The sequence below is a fragment of the Chiroxiphia lanceolata genome, chromosome 1, assembly GCF_009829145.1.
Source record: "Chiroxiphia lanceolata isolate bChiLan1 chromosome 1, bChiLan1.pri, whole genome shotgun sequence".
NCBI classification, from domain to species: Eukaryota; Metazoa; Chordata; class Aves; order Passeriformes; family Pipridae; genus Chiroxiphia; species Chiroxiphia lanceolata.
In genome coordinates this window covers 54,331,931-54,353,049 of record NC_045637.1, presented here as the reverse complement: position 1 = coordinate 54,353,049, position 21,119 = coordinate 54,331,931, and the positions used below count along the sequence as shown (strand labels likewise).

General features: G+C 39.7%; 1 protein-coding gene across 4 annotated transcripts in view; it reads right to left on the bottom strand.

Annotated features, from left to right (window-relative positions):
* GNAL (G protein subunit alpha L) overlaps positions 1-21,119 on the bottom strand; it is a 193,773-nt gene that overhangs the window by 113,601 nt on the left and 59,053 nt on the right. Inside the window, exons 1-4 of one of the 4 annotated variants that reach the window (XM_032713564.1) lie at positions 6,233-6,794; positions 4,793-4,865; positions 3,897-3,951; positions 3,592-3,711 (exon numbers count right to left, since the gene is read on the bottom strand). In XM_032713564.1, the coding sequence (XP_032569455.1) occupies positions 3,592-3,711; positions 3,897-3,951; positions 4,793-4,865; positions 6,233-6,311 (327 nt within the window). In that variant the 5' untranslated portion in view covers positions 6,312-6,794. Of the gene's footprint in view, positions 1-3,591; positions 3,712-3,896; positions 3,952-4,792; positions 4,866-4,964; positions 5,083-5,200; positions 5,834-6,232; positions 6,795-21,119 lie in introns of those variants that run through there. The other 3 variants (XM_032713559.1, XM_032713572.1, XM_032713549.1) reach the window with 3 other exon arrangements.

The window sequence follows — 21,119 nt, the reverse complement described above, 5'->3', positions numbered from 1 at the left end:
AAACAAATGAACTTGAGTAAACACACCCTTACATAATACACCATGTTTTTCCACAGCCAGCATAATATGGCCTTAATATGTTCCCTCTGATTCACAAAGGACAAAACAAATCCCCATCAATAAAGGATTAAGATTGGAGCAGGCCAATTCCTGTTAACTTTAGCAAATATCAATCAACACTTTGCCAAAAATAATAAAAAAAATCCTTTTTGATAGAGCACATGTTTCAATTTCAGTGTTAAAGCCCTTCTGCTGTTTCTACACTGGACTATGGAGCTAATAATGACTAAACTAGTCAGATAAAATTTAACTTGATTCCTTTCACAACATAAAGGAAGAAAATACAGCGAACATTTGACTTATTTATATTTATTAACTTTGTAAAAACGCTAGCCCTTATGATTTATAGAACTGGACCCCATCAGTCACCCAGGGAATATTTTGTAAAAGTTGTACAGTCTTTCATAAAAGTAATGAAAGACAACAGAAAAACTATAAGAGAAATCAAGAAACTTTTGTTTTATATCAAATAAATGAATCTTCAAGGTAGCATAACTAAACCAAACTAAAGAATAATTTTTAGAAAGTAAGTAAAACTATTGTAAGGGGTACTCCGCAGACTCTTAAAGTAATGTTAGAAGGCTGTAAAGAGAAAACTATTTGTCTTAAAATTTGTATCACTACTAAATAAAGTGTTCTGCTTACATTTTGTAGAAAGCTAAGCAATGAAGAAAACAGACAAACAGAAACCCTAAATAACTATCAGAGTCTTAATGTGAAATCCCTATCTTTACTCAAAATTCTCAGAATTTCAGCCATAAATTGCAGTTAAGAGTATGATTTCATCCATTGAAAATCAGTATTTTCATACACACCTATTTTAATTAGCAAGTAAATGTATATTAGTAAATTTGTATGTAGTTTAAGAATGTCTGTCCAAGCACATCTGTATGCCACAAATATATTTAAGTTAGCACCCCATGAGTGTTGGTTCTATTGTGCCATCAGTGAAGTTTTTGCATTGCATCAGGGATCTCTCTTTGAAGACTCATGGTAAGGTGCAGTCATTTTCCCACATTTGGCATGCAATGTATCTGAAATGTATCTTCAGCTAACACACATTGACTTTTATGACATATATTACATGGCTAATATCATCCAAAAATAACACATCTGTAATTCATATTGCAACACTAAGTGTCTTTAACAGCTCATCACCATCCATATTGCTAAAAACCCTAAAACTGCCTCTTCCCTCATTCAAAGAAAGAAGGGTAACCTTTGTCACATTTCAGAATGTGTCAAAATTTACCCCAGAGTTGCCTAAGTCGCCATTTCTTCCTTTACAACTGTTTTTAAGTAAGGATGATTAGACCTCGAATGTCTACTGTTAAATACTGTGTTGGTTTTTGAGCTCAGAAGGCCTTATTCCATACCTCAGCTATTAATTATGGAATCAGTAATGCTTAGCAAAGGATGCCTAACTGATTACTATCCAAGTATTTATTTTTATATTTCTCCTTACCCAAAAATACTAAATGGGTCAAAAGTTATTTCAGCTGGAAACCTAATTTTACTTTATCATTGACTTAAACTGGAGTAGAATCAAGCCCTGAAGCACAATAGCACTTTTTTTTTTTTCAATCTGTCTTGCTCACAAATCTTCCTGGAGATAAATAACATACTAAACACAGAAAAATTTAAAAAAAGCAAGCCAAACCAAAGAATCTAAAAAAGGCATACTTTACATTTTACAAATATTAAACCTATGAATTGAGCTGATAAGAAAGCAAGAGGGAAAATATAAAAGTGACACAGAAATATATTTACTTCTAAACCAGCACCAGATTTCTTTTTTTGAACTTGCTACAACTTCTTAATTTTTTTAATTAAGAGTAGTAATTGACACTACTTCAAATAATATGACGGTATTTTCAGAAAACCTACTTAATTAAAAAACACATTAATATTTTTACTATAAACCAAAACGGACTTTGAATCAAGATTTCAAATGAATTATTGATTGCTTCAAAGTCCACTGGGTCCTATTCTTTCCCCCTCCAAGAAGGCTAAATTTTCCTCTGTAAAAAAATATCAAACAGTGAGTCAAATTTGACCAGATATAGTCAGCTTCTGTGAAAAAGGAGAAAATTTGCAAACAATAAAAATAAAAAATATCTCCAGCCCTATGGAAAGTCCAGTTTAGCTCTCTTTTATCCCAGAAACTCAAAATAACAGATGTACTATAGAGAACTGCAAAGTATATATGCCACCATTTATTTTACTCAAACATCTAAGGGTCAAAATTAAAGCAAAAAAAAAAAATCCACATAAAATGAGCAACAAATGCCTCAGAACTTTAATACCTGCCTAAGACAAATATTTCATGTCAAGCTCACATTCCATTTCTAAAAAGAGTTTCTCGTTTTCACTAACTTGCATCCACCAATTGAGCAATTATGCAATATGTGGGTGTACCTTGCAGTCGTTTTCTTAACATCTGCATTCTGTGTTAAATTCTAGCTGTACAAGATGTCTGATAATTTTTCTTTATCTTGAACCTTCAAAGTGGTAGGTTTACCAGAGGCAAAATCACACATCAGAGAATATGAGTCATATAATAAAGAAACGACTCTTCCCCTTCTCCCCCTTCCACCCTGAAGCTATAATAACCTAAAGACACTCTCTTGTAAATGCCTTCTCTGGTAATATTGATAGCATGTACAACTCACAATCATTTAGCCAATGAGTGAAGATTTTTTTAAGTCCTTACTGTATCCATAACAAATTGCTTTCAGTATCATTTTAAGGCGAATTAAAAATTGTGCTACTGCAAAAATAAAATTCAGAATGTCTGTGCACTTGCTTTCATATAAAGCATAAAACATGAATCATTCTATGCATGTTCCTATAAATAATAACATAAAAAGATAATAATAATTTAACATAAGATGCCTATGCAAGTTAATCTGAAAAGTATCTCTCATTTGTCTACAAAAGAGTAGCTTCCATACAGAAATCCTTAATTTTCAAATGATTCCAATCAAAAGAAGGCAACATTTACATACAAGCAAATCACTGCTCATGCCAACTACAGTACACAGGGAAGCAAACCACCACCTTACTTGACCACTGCTTACACGAACTTCCATTCTGAAATGCAGTAAATCTGGGAAACAACACTGAGGCTACTCCAGCCTTTTATTTCCTTTTATATCCTTTTCTGTAGGTAGACAGTAACTCCTCAGGCTAACATCCTGCATCTAATTCCAGGTAGGAAATCAGCTTTCAACAAAGTCTTATTTGATGTGTCAATATGTATGATTGCATCAGAAAATTTGCAGAGAACTAAATGCAGAAACAGCAGCATTTACAAACAGCAGCAAATAAATCCATAACAATAAAACCCTGCACCACTAAAACAGGTGCAACCACCACAGTCTTGTAAGAAAGTTAACCAGAGGTGATGCTGGCATAAGGTCTTCCCATGACCATCTTCCAAAAAGTAAAAAAACCCAATGTTTCGGTAAATCAAAGTGAAGCAACATGTTCCCCCTTGAAGTAGAATAAATGAGTGGTTTGTATTCTTACCTGTGTATAGTCAAAGTCAGAAAGAGGAGCTATACTCTTGATGTAGTCCATTCGAAATTGGTTTTCTGGGTTGGCCAATGGAACTGGGGGTATTAAAGTGCTCATTGCTGAAACTATAGTCTAGAATTGGATAAAACAAAGAAACAAACACATTAATCTGGATAAACGCGGGATACAGGATCAATAGAAGATAATCCAATCTGATCAGCAAAATGGGATTTCTCTCATCACAATCTTGGAGAGCACAATCCTTCTCATTTCCAGCAAAGCCAAGCATTTAAGAACAGTATAAAGTGTGTTCTTACCACAATCGCATCTTTAACATTTTTCCGAATATCCAGTATTTTCTGTTTCTTTTCTCTGCATTAAAACAGAAATATTAACACTTTGATTTTTTCTTCCAAAGCAGTTCAGTCAGTTGCATTTAATTTTTTTCACTGATCGCTTGTTTATCTGCTCTTCAATCATTAAAACATACTAACAGAAAAAAAAAAAGGCAATAAAAATATATTTTCCCCTTATCCCTTTTCTTGCACAATATGAAGAGCAATGCACATTCATCCCTGATACATTTTTTTAAATCAGACAATCATGGACACATCTGCAAAGCCTCCCCTGATGGAACTGGAAGTCATTCTGTCATTTCTACAACATGCTGTAAACATGCTTGAAATCAACAACACGTAGTTGAAGGCAAACAGATATCGAAAATTAATGCTGTGGATTAATAATGATTTCTGGCAAAGAGTTCTTCAGAGAGAAAATGATGTAGCCTCACAAAACAGGATGATTTCTAACAAATATGTAAAATTAGTTTCAGTTTTACGCTAACCCCAACACCGGAAAAACAGCACACACTGTCATCCTGAATATGACTTGACATGTATTTTTATATTACAGACAGAAGCAATATTTGGTTATTTGCTTCTATGTAAAAAGTAGTCGCCATGTTGTTGCTACACAGGGGCCTGTCAAGCGCTGCAGTAGCAACAGTGTAAAATACAGTAAAGGGGCCAGAAGGAGAAAATGCAAACATACAATAGCAACAATTTCCTTATTCTCACTCGCCTCTCTCCCTCAAAACGCAGTGTCAAGCCACCAAAACACAGGGGATGAGAGGAGAAATTTCCTAGCCTACTGTGTGTTAACCTGTTTCCAACATTTAAGGAAAAATAAGTCACAAAGTGTCAATAATTCTTACTCTGAATTAAATCCATTGACATGTAGGATTCGCATTTGTTTCACAATAGTGCTTTTTCCTGACTCACCAGCCCCTAAAAGAGAAAGAAGGGAGAACATTGTGATACACGGTTCAGGCTGGGGGGGTTGGAGTGGTTTTTGTGGTTTTTTTTGGACGCGACAGCATCTCCCACCTCGGCAGCATTTCTGTATGTGTGCATCCATGTGGCTCAGGCGCTGAGCTCGATCTGTGGACGCCTCGCTCACTGCTCAATACAACAGCCTACGTTTTTCATACCTAAGGCGCACGCCGCATCTCCCCTCTCCGCATCTCCCCTCTCCGCTCGCCCTGCCGCCCCGGTGGGCTGGGGCAGATGCCCCCTCCTCGCCCTCCTCTCCCCGTCCCCCACCTCTGCCCCTTCCTTCTTACCCAGGAGCAGCAAGCGGTGTGTCGCTTTATAAGCCAGCCTCTCTTTCTGCAACTGCTTCTCTATTTTTTTGTTGGCTTCTCGCTGCGCTTTCTCATCGATACGCTGATCCTCCGTTTTGCTGTTGCCCAAACACCCCATAGCCGCTGCTTAGGGTGGATGTCAAATCGCTGCCTTCACAGATTTAGTATTTACAAGGGGGAGAGGGGCGGGGGGGGGGAGGGAGGCAGAAGACAAGTCTTTATATCCGTGTGTGTCCCTGCGACGGTCTCTCTCCTCTTCTTCCCCCCCGGCTCGCTCACATAAAATGGTCTCTGGCCGCTTTCCGATCGCAGCGGAGTTCGCTGGTTCGCTCCCCACCAGAGATGCGGCGAGCAGGCGGCAGAGGTGTCCCTGCCCCGGCGGGGAGGGGGTGGGGGGAGAAATCTGTGCAAAAATCCCTAACATGCAACGAGAGGGAGAGAAAAGGGCTCCTCCTGGAAACCAGCCGGGTGCCGCTCTCCGCTCTCCCTCCCCACAGCGCACACAATCCCTATATTTCTCTGTAAAGGTCTATTTTTGTCTTCCTAACTCAGCACTGCCTCTTTCTGCGAGACCAGGAAACAGCCCCGCTACCAGCCCTACGCGCAGGGAAGCCGAAGGAGAAAGGTAAAAGCCGGACGGATCTACCTGGATCTTGCGGGGCCGGGGCCGGGCGGCTCCGCGGGGCCCGTGCCCCCCGCCCCGGGCCGCCCCCGCCACCCCTCACGGCCGCCGCGGCCCCCGCGCCCCGCCAGCGCTGCTGCAGCGAAAACCTGGATCTGGCATCGCCTCCGCGGGACCTGCGGCCTCTGGGCCCCCCGCCCGCGGCCTGGAGGAGGGGAAGGGGCTGCGGGGCGCTGCTCCCGCGGAGCCGGGGGGCCTTTTCCCGATCTTTCCCCGCGTTCCTCGGCGGTGCTGGAAGAGCCCGGCCGCTACCAGAGCAAGGGCTGGCACTCCTGGGTCTGAAATCCCGGGCTGGCATGGCCCAGGTGGTGGCTGCCACCGGGACTGACCTGGGGGAGCAGCGCCGGGAGCCTGCCCGTGCCAGCGGGGTGGGGTCTGCGGGGGGGCTGCCCGCGTGTACCCCGACATAGAGGGCACGCACAGGCACAAACACCCCGCCTCGCCTTCTTAACAAACAAAATGTCCCTGTCCACAACTTGTCACAGCAGCACACGGGCCGTTTTTTTCCACTGAATATTCCAAACTGTATCAGCTGAACCAGAAAATGAAGCTGTCCAAACAGCTCATGATAATGTTTAATCTGAACGTGATAACATATCACCACAACAACAAATCTCAAAAAGAAACCGTATCCTTGTTCCTTCATTTACCTCCATTTTAGGTCCTAAAATGAAACTTCAAGCTAGACAACCTTATAATTGTTCCTTCTTGCTACAAATCTCTTGCCTTGTTAACTGGCATCTCAATGCAAAAGCAGCTGTAAAGGACCTGGCTCCTCCTAAACTTCCACTGGGTAGAAACCACCTGCACAACTCAAACGTGATCCTTGATACACTGAGGCACAAGAGCGCTAGAAAAAGGATAGGCATGACACTGAAGTCCTGACATACTTTCAGCTTTTATCTCCAAATATTATTATTCCCCCATACTTCCAAAGATGGATTACTTAAAAATTAGTATTTTGATAGCTACATATGTGTGTGAAATCCTGGTCTCAACTGAAAACAAAGAGAAATTGCCATCAACTTCAATCAAACAAAATAGCATTTTAATCTAAAAAGTCTTGAGATGCACATGGTGGCAAAAAAGAAACTGGGTTTTACAAGCAGACGGATTTAGTTTAGTTTTTTCTTTTTCAGTGGCTCTCTTTTAGTGGTTGGAAGTGCTGAAAGTGGTACTGTCTACTTTGAGCACACACCAGAGGAAGGTGAAAAGGGCAGGACCCAGAAAAGAAACAGGTACTGCTCCACCTGTGGTTGGGTACCTGGAGTTTTCAGGAGATTCTGGAATTTGAGTGCCAGATATGTGGTTTTATGGTACTCCTTGATCTAGGCTCTGGAAGCTGTTTTTATCTTCCTTTTTACATAGGTGGGGGAAGTGGTAGTGGGGAGGAAGGCAACACAAATAAAAATTGACAGGATCTGCCAGTCTGAAATATGCATTTTTTTAAGCATTACTGAGCCGCATTTTTTAGGACAGACTATTTTTTTTCCTATTGATATTTTCCTGCCCGAAGAGGCAAAAAGCACCTGAGATACAGATAGGTTTAGAAGCCCAATTCAGGATGACTGCTGTTTTTGGAGGCTGTCAGACACAGGATATATGATGAACAGCTTTTATGAAGAGCAGTCATGTTTGCTCCCTGGCACAGCACTGTGAGGGCTCAAAACTGAACTGTCTTGGTTAGAAATCACTCACTGGGTCTGAATTTTCATAGTTCTTCAGTGTCAGAAGCCATAATTTATAATGCACAAGATTTGTGTAGCCATATTTATTTCCTATGTAAATACCTCAGTTTGAGACCTAGGTCCCGAATCTGGCTAGTGTCAATCAGAACTAGGAGCTAAATCTGCCTTGTTTCTTCCCCTTCTCTCCTCAGCAGTTTTCTTCCTGCACGTACTAACACTGGGATTTTTGGTGCAGATTTGTTCCCAGCTTTAAAACGGCTCAGTGCCAATAAATAGAATTTGACAGGATCCTGGTATATCCTGCTTTTACCTTTCTCCAAAAGAGGGAAAGTGTTTCTCATTTCCTCTCTCTCCCTCGAAAAACCCCATGACCCCTTTGGGTCTCTTCCTCCTGAGAAAAGATCACACAGTTCAAGAATGACACGCGCAAGCAAACCTGTGCCCAGAAAGAACTTCTGGCTGTAATTATATTCCAAGCCCTCCTTTTGCTTTTCCCAAACACAGCACTTATCCTGACATAATCGAACTACAAAATCCAAGAAGCAATAATAAACACAAGAGAAATTTTCTCCCCCTTGGGACACAGCTTTTTTTTTTTTTCTAGAGAGAAATCACAGCTATCACATGAATATGTCTCCTCTGCACACAGATAAATCTAAAACTCTATAAAAGGTTTCAGCAGTGCTGCTTCACCAAACCAGCTTCTAGTACAAATTGTACATGGGAATAAAAACAAAATCCCGGACAAAGGTAAAGAGACCCTTCCTCCTCTTCCCCTCTCTTCCCAGGCAACCAACGTGGGATCCTCCTCGAGTTCCTAGTCCTCCTGAAAATGAGGTATTTCATGTTGCCTCTGCTCCTTCAGATCAGGCAACATATGTATACATACATACATATATTTATATATGCACATATATATAAATATAAATACACACTGAGTGGGTGAGTGTGTGCAAAAATGAGATTCATCTTCTACTTCATGCTCAAGCTTGGTGCTGTCCCATCATGAAACCAGGCCATATATCATAAGCCCTCGTGGAGGGAAACCGGAGACACCCTTATTTCCTTTTTTCCTTTGCGAGTTCCCACCTCACGTTGCACTGTTTGTGAACCTCAGGCTGAATGTTGAGGAGCCCAAGTTGCTTGTGTGAGGCCATGTTTGCATTCTTGTATGGAAGAGGATTGACAGACCAGCTGAAGCCAAGTTCAAGCAAACAGCCACACTGGGTGGCCACCCCTGCCACGAAGTCAGTCTTGTTTCTCATGCCTATTCTGTTTGTGGTAAGGAGGGACAAAAACCCAGTGAGAATTAACAGGGAGCTCCTACAGATGCAGCTCGAGAGACCTGGTTGTTCCTTGCCCCTCCAGTCCAGAGCAGGACTGATGCAGAGCTTTTTCTTGCAAACATGAGGTAGAGGTGGAGAAAGTTTCTCTACAGAAACCCTGCACACCCTTTGCAGACCATCTTCCCTTTACCCAGCCTCTACTGTGGCTTTGGTTCCATTTCTCAAAAAAAGAGCAAATGGAAAGACGGAGGTAATTAAAAGCATAGGGGGGATCTAAGCAACTGGTAAAGAGATTCTTCCTGCTTGACACTCTTCCTGCCTCAGGGTCTCTGAACTCTCTGCTGACACCGTCCCCAAGTATGGGCACTGCACTAGGTGGGTAGCACCATAGGGACCTGACCTGGTTCTCCTCACTGGCCTCTCTTTTTCATGTAGCCCATCACTGCAAATCAGGATATGCAACTCACCAGCACCTGTGGTTTTTACTCCACCTCATCATCAAACTAGGGTCTGAAAAGAGAAAAATAAATCGCTATTTGCATAGGTATTCAAGAAAAATAATTCTTTCTCTTTGGTAAGTTTGTCTCTCTGCAGATGTCAAATATTAAAAGTACACACTCTGTGGAAGGCTACATTTGGAGTTTTATAAGATACATGAACAAGGAACCACAAAAATTGTGACTCTGTCTGTATTAAAAACACTGAGTAAGAGTCCAGAAAATACAGAGCACATACTTTGCAGAGAATTGAATGTTATGCTAAAAAAATCTAACCTTCATCCTTTTGTTTAAACCCATGACATTAAAAAAGTCATTAAAAGAATTTTGAGAGGAGCTCATCTGTTTTGAGAAGCAGGATGGGAAAGATGCCAGAGAAGGTGAGGTATGCATTTCCACAGTGACTGGGGACCTGATCCTGAATCACCTTCACATCCATGGATTAAGGACAAATTCACTTATGCAGAAGAGGGTCAGGCAATGCTAAGGGGCATGGCCATGCTCTGAGTAGTTCCTTGGCTTCCTGACACAGTTTACTGTTCCCATTCTCATGCCATACTCCTTTACTTGGCAGCTGTCACCATGTAACTCACCTGATAAACCAACTTATCCCTTGCTTACTCCTCTCCCACAAACCACAACCTGCCTCATTTCTGTGCAGCACAGATAATCAGCAAAAGGGAGAAAGGAGGTGAAGCGATTTTGGAGAAGACTGTGAACTAAATGTAATGGAGTCGGAAGAGAAAGAAAAGTTTTCCAGAGAAAAGCCGCAGGCACCAGCCCACAGAAATGACAGTGATAGCCTTTTGCCCCGAGAAAGCATTTGTGAAGGGAAGGATTAGCTCTAAGCAGGAGGCAGATGCTCCTGGGGAAGCCTGCATGGAAAAGCATTAGGTAAAAAGCAGATTTGCAGTATGACCGCACTAAAGAAAGAGGGCAATCCTCTTTCATTCAAGCTAGTTATTCCTTATCCAAGCTAGTTATTCCTCATCCATATCCTGCAAGAAAGCAGAGGGAACAAGAAACTTCTGCTATGGTCATCGCTATCAGCTCAGGGTTTCCCTTTAGATTCTTATTGGTAAAATAATTCTGGTGTTTATTACTTGTCTTTTATAACTAGAAATTCCTTATCTATGGAGACTCGCATGGCAGCGCTCCACACGTGTCCACCTGTTGGTACCAGAGGCAGAAGCTGCTGATTGAAACTAACATAAATCCAGCAAGGTCCCAATAGCATTTAAAAGACTAAGTAACCTCCTGTGGTTTAAATATTCTTACATATTACAACGAAATAACATTGTTAAAATGACGTGGATGCTTTTGCAATAAGCAAAAGGAAAACCTCGTTTGATGAATTTGCAAGACTGTTACAGGATATACATTTCTGGCAAAACAGGAGGCACTTTTCTGACAATATCCCAATTTAGGGAGAATTTCACCTGGCTGGACGCTCCAAGGGCACTTTCCCCTCTTCTTCCCCTGAAGCACCCCCCCCCCCCCCCCCCAACTAAGCAAAGTAATACATTCTCATTTTAAGGCAGTGGGAAATTAGTTCTAATCAGATGTTTAGGAGAGTCCTCAGGATTAAACAGATTTAAATAAAGCCAGGCAGAACATGCTAATATTGCCTTAATTTATAAGAGAATTCATCAATAAATAGCTAGAATTATAGCTAAGTTACCATGTTCAAAAAATGGGGAAAGTCTGTACAGGAGACATGTCCTGGATTCTCTGCCACATGCTGACTAACATCTTGCAGAGCGGTAACAGCAAAGCCAAATCATTTGTCTGCAGCTTATAAAGGGGTTTGTCTGTCATATAAAATTTTGCATTTAATAGTAAATGCTCAGGCTGATTATCATGATTTCCCTATTTGGACAGGAATAAAAAACTGGAAAGAAAACCAACTTGTGAGACACTGAACATATGTGAGATGTGCCTTAACCTCACCTTTAACTCCGAGGCACACGCCTGAGCAAAACACTCACAGTCACAGCACTAGTGCCTGCCTCCACCCCTAGTCATTAGACAACATTCTGCCGAGCTAGACTGTCTCTACATTCACCACAAACACATCTGACCTGTGATTTTTGTTTGTATTACCCCTTTGCCTTTATATAAATGTAGAGATACTTTTTAGTTTCTTCATTATTGTTTTAACTCCTCCACTTGAGAAATAAAGTTTTAGCTATCCCATCAAATGATTGATTTTCAAAAAAAAAAAGAAGAAGAAGAAAGTCTTTACATAGTTAAGTAACTGGCATTCAAACTCGAAGTTATGCTCTAATTCTTATGTGTGCCTGCATGGTCAACGGTATCCCTTAACAGAAAATTCTTACAAATAAAGAAGATCCACTTTAACATGAATCAAGGAATTCTGTAACTGCTTCCTAGCCCTGTTTAAAGATCCCAACATGTAACTACACACAAGAGCAACCGGGAAAAATTGGCTTCTGGAAATAATGTTGCCAATATGTGGGTAGCCTCATGCACTCACACCCCGATTTATATCAATAATATTTAGCACAGAAACACAGCTTTTGCTTGACTGCATGTCTGTCAAATCCAGATAAAATATCAAAACTGACTGAATAAACAACACAGTATTTTTCTCCTCATTCATCTACTTTTTGAACCTATACATCTGCTTGTAACAAATACCTGTTGAGCCATGGTCCGCTTGGCCTTTTGTGACATAGATCTTAAGTTTCCTATAGGTATTTTTGTGGTATATTTGTACAAAGCTTTGATAACTTTGGATTAAACAGCTCTCACGTGTTTGCTCATAATTGAAGAGACATAGCTTGTTGACCCACGTGGTCCTTTCCAAAACCAGGTTTATGTTGCAATGTTGTAAACTTCCACTCTTTCATGACATGAATTTATTTATTTCTCTGGACAGATAAAATGGTAGATATGAAGACACAGCAGATACATTACTTATATAGATGACTATTCCATCTGCATATCTGTGTGAGAGAGGGGAAAAACAATTGTAAACACATGTGATACTTTTCTGGAAAGTAAGTCTACTTTTTTCTCTTTTTTCAACTGCTTTCTTATTTACTTTATTCCCTGCTAGTCTCAAAATTACAGAGTTAATGAAATTCGAATTCATATGATTTTACTGATCTTATTTTTAATAAAATCAAAAGTTTTTTCCAGCACCTATTTGTATAACATGAATTAGATTTTTTGGAGCAAATATTTCTCACAGGATCATTTCACTTGGGATGAAAAGTGATAAAAGCATTGGTGTGTGCATGAAGAAGGGGGAAAGGTTTAGCAGTCCACAGAACTTGCAGACATTTTGGAACAAGCTATTTAATAATAAGTTATGAGGAATCTGTATTTTCTCACGTACTTTGGGAAAGAAAAAGTTTGTTTTTACAATAAAAATGCATAATGTGAAAAAACTTCCTAAAATATGGCAACATTTTCTCTGGGTTTAAAGTTTCAGCCTGATCAACAACGGTGTCACGTTTCCGTACAATCTCCAAAATTACAGACACATTTGTTTTGGGCTTGGTTTTGGGGTGTTTTTTGGTGTTTGTGTTTTGTGGAGGTTTCTTTTTTGTTGTTGTTTTTCTTTAAGAGGAACCATTACAGTTTAATGCCTTGCAACTGCCTTAAAATTTTAAATCTTAGTGTCCAAATGATGGAGTGCAATGCTATGCAGAACTATCCCAGCAGTGTCTGAGGTTAGCAATAGTACAAGTGCAAAAGGGGTCTAATCCAGCAGTCTCAGCTAATGCAGCTGCTCAGACACTGCACTGTATGTTTTAAAACACTGAGAGGGTTTTAAAAAGCTTATAGCTGATTGGAATACCTAACAACTTAAAACAACACTTACCTAGCCAACCCATTTGCCCACCAATCCTAAAACATTTAGAGGCCTCTAAATCTACCTATATGCAAACTCTTCCTGCTCAGAATCAGCTATAGCAATCTGCCACCCACATCACTAAACACAATGACAAGATTATGCTTCCATGTCTTTGCAGCCTATTCTTCACAATATGCAAATCTTCAGGAACTGCATTTCTCATCCTGATGCAACAGCACAAAAGCTATTGTCGTAAGAAATGGTTTAACCTGTCAACAACACTGTCACCACAGTTACTACCACTAATGAAGATATGATCATAACCTGCCACTTAAAGATCATTAAATACATTATGACTGTTGTATTCTTTTACATAGTTCTTTTACATGGACACTAATTGAGAACACTTGATTTAAATAAAATCATCCATTATAAATTTTCATTGACAAATCTGTTCTTAACCTTTAGAGAGCTTAGGGTGCTGCCTGTTCATGTAGGGAAAACCAGCTATTAACAGACAAACCCTGCAAACATTTATCAGAAATACAAACCAGTGTAACACTGTATACAAAGAAGAGAGCTTGGAAGAAGCACACAGGGATGCTCTGTCTCAACATGTAAATGACTTACATTAAGCTAGGTTAAAACTGCACAGTACCATTCAAATGCTTGTGGTCCATGCAACAATTTATAGTGTGTTTAGGAATGAACAGCTGTACATTCAGAAAGATTCAAGGATTACATCTGCAAGAGGCACACAGTGGACGACAGAAGTTTATTCTATGTCATTTATTTTTAAATAGTTTTATTGAGGCTGTAAAAACTAATTATGAAATACATAGCAAATGCCCAAATTTGAGTTGCTTATGCATCTCAGATGCAGCTCTTCTCCTCCCCTTTGAAAGCTTAATTTCTGGATATATTTTATCTGAGAATGACCATGAGTTGTCAGACTGACCATGAAAACAAAACAAATCCAAAAAAGGAACCACCGCCCCCACAACCCACCCCAAATTGGAGCCCCAGAACATATCAAATAAGGTATTCCTCATACAAAGAAAAGTATTCCTGTTATACTCACAGGAATTTGTGGAAAACAGGATTGACACTCGGTCACCTCCATTCAAGAGAAATGAACACAATCTGGCAGAGATAACAGAGAAGAGGGATGAAGAAGGTAAGACTGGAAGGCTGATATCAGAGAAGGAGACTAGGAGGAGCAGGATTTATCAGACCAGGGATCCCCGTGATTGCCTGCAATGACCAGGTGAAGCACATACCACACCTTGTCATCCTGGGCCACAAGGGCTGCAGGTTTCTACTACAGCAAGAACACTGCAAAGGGCTGTTGGGGACAATGTTGTATTCAGAACTGCAAGTAAGGGCCATTGGTTTTCCCTGACAGAAATCAAAGGCACTTCTCTGCTTTCCAGAGAAGTACAAGAGACCTCTCCCATGACTAGATAAAAGTATTTAATATATTACCATCTGAACTGTTTCGCCTAATCTAATAATTCTGTCTTGAGATGCAGCGAGCCATGTGCAAATGAGACATGAAAGAAATCAAGAGTTTTGAGCCACCAGAACAGCCCGGCTCTGGTAAGAGCATGACTGCAGAAATCAACAGCAATAGCCAGACTGGTCCAGCTGAGAGAGCAGCGCAACTGTCCAAGGGGAGAGAGGGGAACCTGGGGATTCAGAGGTCTCTTTCATCATGCTTCCACCTCATCATGGTGAGCTGCTATTTCTACCATGGAAGTCTCATCCAGCAGAGGGAAAGGCAGCAGAAGATGGCAGACGTCCACACACCTTTCGGAGCCTGTTCCTTCTATTGTGTCAGCAAACAATAGCCTCCCCACTAATCTGTGAATCTCCTCAGGCTCCCTTCATGCCTTTACCATACTGCTTTCCCAGCCCAAGTTACCCTCTCTGCTATTTACAGCTCTCTGAATGGTTAGATTATTTCTCTCTACACACCACAAGAAGGTAAGTAGAAAAGAGAAAAAGATGTTACTGAGTCAAGTGCCTAAATTTTCAAGTTTAGCTTGGTTACTTTCCATATGTTATCTCTAAAATTTTATGTGATTTATAGCATGAGCCAATGGCTGACTTCTGTTAACTGCATAGAGCACACACCAAAGATTAACAAAAAAATGGTGCTGTGGTAAAATACTTCCAGTACTGCCAAATTCTGTGTTTCCCTTCCTGTGGACTCTTATTAATTTCAGTTCCCTATGGAAACCTGAATTAGTATTAGTACACAACGTACATTACGTAATGTTGGAGTTTACATTTATGGCATGTCGTTGCCAGGAACTTCTTGAACATGTGTGGGGCCATGAACAACCTGGTCTAGCGGAAAGTGTCCCTGCCCATGGCTACGGGGTTGGAACTAGATGGTCTTTAAGGTCCCTTCAAACCTAAACCATTCTATGATTCTATGATTCTTCTCTGTGTCTTTTTGAAAAATACTGAATGGATAGACTGCACTTCAAAGATTCAAAATATTGACAGACATAAAAATACAAATGCTACATAACTATTAAAGGATTTTTTAAAAATTATAATATCAAATTTTATGAACTAAATCTAGCAGATGACTTCTATTTGTTGTTGAAATCATGATGGTAACTTAAGAAGTCATTCTTTATACTGAGCAATACTCTGGAAGTATTTGGATTACTTATAAACTAAGCAAAGCAATGCTTTATTATTGTTATACAATACCAAAATAATGTAAATTTTTTTTTTACAGCTTTCTCTATTTCAAATGTACACTCTGGTGTTTTTTAATTTAAAATTTGTTATTTACCTGGTACATGAAAACCTTGATTTAAGGGTTAAAACTGTACACATTATGCAAAACTCTATCATCAAAAACAATTTTAAGAAACTGCAGCAAAAGACTGAATATTATAAGTCAAAAGTGGGGTGCAATGCATCTCATTCTAACATGGATGTTTAATATCCAATTACAAAAATTATTAGATTATTATCTAATCAATTCCTCCCTTGAAATGTCCATTTCGCTTCACAGATTATAAATGGATTCAAGGTGAGTTCATCTAGAGATCTAATAATCAGTGCCCAGAAATCACTGTGAAATGGAAGTAAAGGTTACTGGCAGGAAATACAGCTGAGGAGCTGCATTGCATGGCAGGAAGCCAAAATTAGCGTATTCTCAGTGATGTGTTAATAACTTGGAAAGTAAAGGTGCAGAGCTGGTGACCAGTCAAACTTGCTGGTCACCAGCAAATGAAAGAGCTTTTGCATGCAGTTTAGCAGCTCTGCTGATGGTTCATCATTTTTAGTGGTATTTATGAACCCACCTTTTTTCTTAAGAAGTTAAAGCTAATATATTTTAATGCTTTTCTTCACTCAAAAGGCATAGTTCTTTCAATACAGTGCTGTTCAGTTTGGTCAATAAGCCATCCAATGACCTCAGGCAATGAGAAAATCCATATAGGCAAGCAATTCACATCCTCACATCTCATGAAAGCAACCCCAACTTTAGCGATGCTAAAGGTGAAAGAATGAAAATGCTTCAACTGTAAACTACTCTGTATGTATTCACTACATGGATTGTGATAATACATTATTTTTTTTAAAAAAGCTGGCATTTTGGCTTTTTAAATTCCTCCCCCTCTAAATTCTACCACAACTACAAGCTAGTAAAATTTGAATAAAATGCCTTATGTGCACTGATGCCAATACATATGAAAATTAGCATTTACCTATCAACACACCGAGGTAAGTCTGAATTTTCCTTAAAATAAAAATGAAAAGCAAGAGCTTCCCTCTTCTCCATGTAGAATTATGCAACTAAAAATCTAAGGTAATAGGTATGTTGTTGGTTTGTTACTGACAAAATATGTACACATTAAGATTTTCTGTGCTTTGGTATGAAGTTACCTCCTATGGCTCTCTTTCCTATGCTTTTAGGATTATTCTTTCTTTCCATTACCCCTTCACCTCCCCTCTCTCCCCCCAAAAAACCTCACTAAAACCAAACCTGTGTGCCTGTCCCATGTCTGAGTGAATGAATGAGCCATGTCAGTGGCATATATTCCATACAAGTTCAGAAGCAATCCCTTTGCAAGTTTAACATTAAGAAATTAGGTTTTACTTCACCAGAAAACTAAACTAAACGCAGTTCTTTGGACTGACCTGGAAGGGTAACTCAGATAGGCCTTATTGTTGCTGCCCTGGGCACTGGTGGTGCAGCAGGATGACTCACCCAGCCCAAAGTCGCAGCACTGCTTTTTAGGAGGGCAACTCAGGGATGGAGTGTAGATTTAAAAAGTGTTTTGATGATGGCAGCAGCCTGCTACTGGTTACCAGTTCTTCTGGGAGCCTAGCAGTGTTCACGAGAATACATTTAAAGTTAGTGTCATAATCAATCCATCAGCTTTATCATGGACTCCCCACTGCCCAAATGCTGACAGAGTATTCACCTTCACTGGCTGAGTTTCTGTGAAGTCTGGTGAATGCACCAGAAATTGCCTTAGGATCCAAGGCCTGTAAAGATTGCCTGAATCACACTTCAGACATTTTTTCTCCAAATGACCAAACCTTTCATCAAAATGCAAGACAGAGACTATTCAAAATCTGTACATATTTCTATGAAGTTAACAAGACAATGCATATGCCCAAACTGAATTATTTTAGATAAACATCAGCTTGAAACTTTTAAAAAGATCACTATAGAGTGCTGCAATGAAATTACAACGGACATTGTGAAATTTTAGCTATCATTCTGCAGCTCTATCCCCCATTTTGTTTTGCATTTTTGTTACTTTTATTTTTGAGCTCTTTTTCACTATTAATCCCAACTTCTATAACTTGTATTAAAGAATATTAAAACATATCAACCCACTTATAGAGCAGGCATACATGTCCTCAAAAATCCTGCAAGGCAGAAGACAGACAGACCTATACCACAGAGTAGCCAAAGTTATGATAACACACAAGGAACCACTTTCAAACATGAAATGAGGATGTTAAGGTCACAGAATCTGTTAATATGTTCAAGTGATTGGAATCCACCTGCAATTACTGCAGGCTTTGTCATGCAGTTTCAGTGTGCAAGATGGACCTTACTCTTAGGTACTCCCATTCTGGGGTAAAAAAGGTGGCAGAAAAAGAAGGACCTGTATTATCTGCTTAAGAATGCCAGAAGACTTAGGTTCAAGCTACTCAAAGTCAGCATATGTTTAGCAAGACTGGTTACACTGTAAAATGACAGCCCAGTGATTAGATGACCTACACGAAGAAGCTGTTCCCTCGCCAGGCTGCTCGATGGAACAGCAGCTGCACTCTAGTTTTAATCTTTAGCTCCTGATGGGTTGGACAGCCCAAATATGAACTGTTCCAGGTGTTCTGAGAGGCATGGCAGAGCTGGGCACACAGAACTGTTCTGCTTTGAGCTTGAAAAATCTGCAGCAAATAGGATTCAGTACAATAGCCCAGAAAACCTATAGAGACACCAATGAGGGTTCATACAATTTTCCACAGCAACACAGAGAAAGTGCTGATCAGACCATGCCTTGTCTCATTTCAGTCAACAGCTAGGCAAAGTCAGGCAGCTGTAGCAGACAATACATCCTGTCTACAATTACTCTGTAATATCACTGACATTTTTATTTAGATAGCTATCTTTAGAATAGGAAGTAAGTGCATTAAGCAATACCACCTTCCTTTTCTTTCTGCACCCTGATCTCCTTTACTTGCTTTCCAAGTCTAATTGTCAGGACTAACGTATTATTTTATGAAAGTTTACATTATCTGATTCTTATAGATGCCTTCTTTGATAAATTTATCTCTTTTCTTTTTTAAAAATTTCCCCCTCCTCAAAACCACCCCTCTGTTCTGTACTTTCTTGCTTGAGGCCTCTTCAATACCTGCTGTCCACTGCGACAATCAGTGCCAGCAGCATCAGTTTTGCAGGAAATCGTATAGATGATTTCACACAGTTCTGTGAGAACTCATAACCATCGTAAAAGAACAATATAAACTTTGAAACCCCCTCCCTCCGACTTTTCATGCTCATGAGATAAGAGCTGTCAGCTCTTTTGATACAGATGATACACATTTCAGAAGATTGCACAGCATATGTAATTACATAAAGATAGGAACTAGCCCTTTGAAACCCTCCTTCCTGATTTATGGGGCATAAAAATCTCTCTCAAAAGAAGCAGTAAGTAAGACTCCCGTTTCCTGAAAAACTTCTGCTTACAGATCACTGTATGAAATTCTAAAGAGTAACCCCATTTCTCAGTGCACTTTTTAAAAGGCAGATTAGGTTTTAAATGATCCTGAACAACAGAAAAACAGACACACCCTAGCCTCAAATATACTTTCAAGAAAAACTTGATTAAAGCTGCTGAGGGAAGAAATTGGGACATTGTGAACAAAAGCAAAGGTATATACAATGCAAGCCTGATGTTAATAGACAGAGTATGTTGTGAGGTGTCTACTGTTCCTGAAAAATCAGCTGTGCAAACATGAAAAGCAAAGCATTTTGATTTTTTTCCACAAACAGAAGTATATATATGTATATATTTTAAAAAACTTTCCCCATTTTGCAGTACCTTACCAACATCTTAGAAGCAATGATAATCAGTGCATTTCTGTTCAAGTACAGAATGAGTAACCTTCAACCTAAGGCTGAAGGCCAGGTGACTAACCATAGAGACATATTTACATTGTTATTTTTAAAATACACTTTGTTTCATATATTTCATTACAAATTTTTAGATTCCAAGTGTGTAACAGGGAAATAAATTCAACATAAGAAACATGACTTATGGTGATGATCTCAGAGTTAGAGCATAGGAGGGGCTTGGCTGTGGAACAAACAACTTCTGGAGATGTTCCAGAACAACAAACTCCCTTTTTTTCAATTAGATGATCTAACAGACCCCGTGATGATCCAGCACAACAAACAAATTGTCTGAGGACATGCCAAATAGTAAAAACAGTAAAACATGATTTTTGTCTCTTAGCTCTAGGAATTTACTCTCATTAAAAGGGGACTCTTCTGCAAATAAAATCCAGTACTGTAATACACAGCACTGAATTCCACTCTTGCCCTAAAAAATGGAAAAAATTTGCTGCAGGATATTAAAAAGTTTAATATAGGGACTGCCCTTCATCAACACAGCAAAATGGTTAGCAGGCTTCCAAGTCAGTCACATTTCGGTTTTTAGGAAGAAGACAGTTTGAAATCAAAATCAAAACCAAACCAAACCAAACCCTAAACAAGACTTTTTAAGGACTCATGGCTGTGTAAAAATAGCTCACATGTTTTATCCTCAGCCATGAAAACACATTACAGAAACCTGAAAAAAAAAGGTGTACACACACACACACACGTGCACAAACACTTTTCCATGGTAATCAGACACATGTAGACTTTAAAACAACAAAAATATCCAGTCCAGACATAAACTAAAAGGTGAAAAGAACCCAGAAGATATGTAACTCATGAAAAAAACAACAGCAGTTTAATAGTGAGAAAGCAGTGCTATGGGGGCTTTAGCTGCCTGCTTGTCTCCCGGTGTGCCCCAGTGCACAACTCATGTGTTTGGAGTGCATTTTCCCCCACTCACTTTGTCAGCTGAAAAGCTAATGAAGTCTTAACAAACAGACTTAAGTTCAAACATCATTAATTTTGCTATTAAGGTGTATCACGGAGAGGTTCTCCCACTTATATAGTTATGAAGTGCTTGGCAACAAGGACATTTATAAATCATTTCTCTAAAGAAGGAAAGACCAACCTGAATTTTATTGCAGATCACTAGCTGTGTCATTCTTTACAGTTTCAAGCCCCAGAACAGTAGCAAGAAGATGACAAATCCCCCTTAGTGCACAAAAAGCTGTTGCCAAAATGGCATCAACAATTATGCTACAGGTCCGTG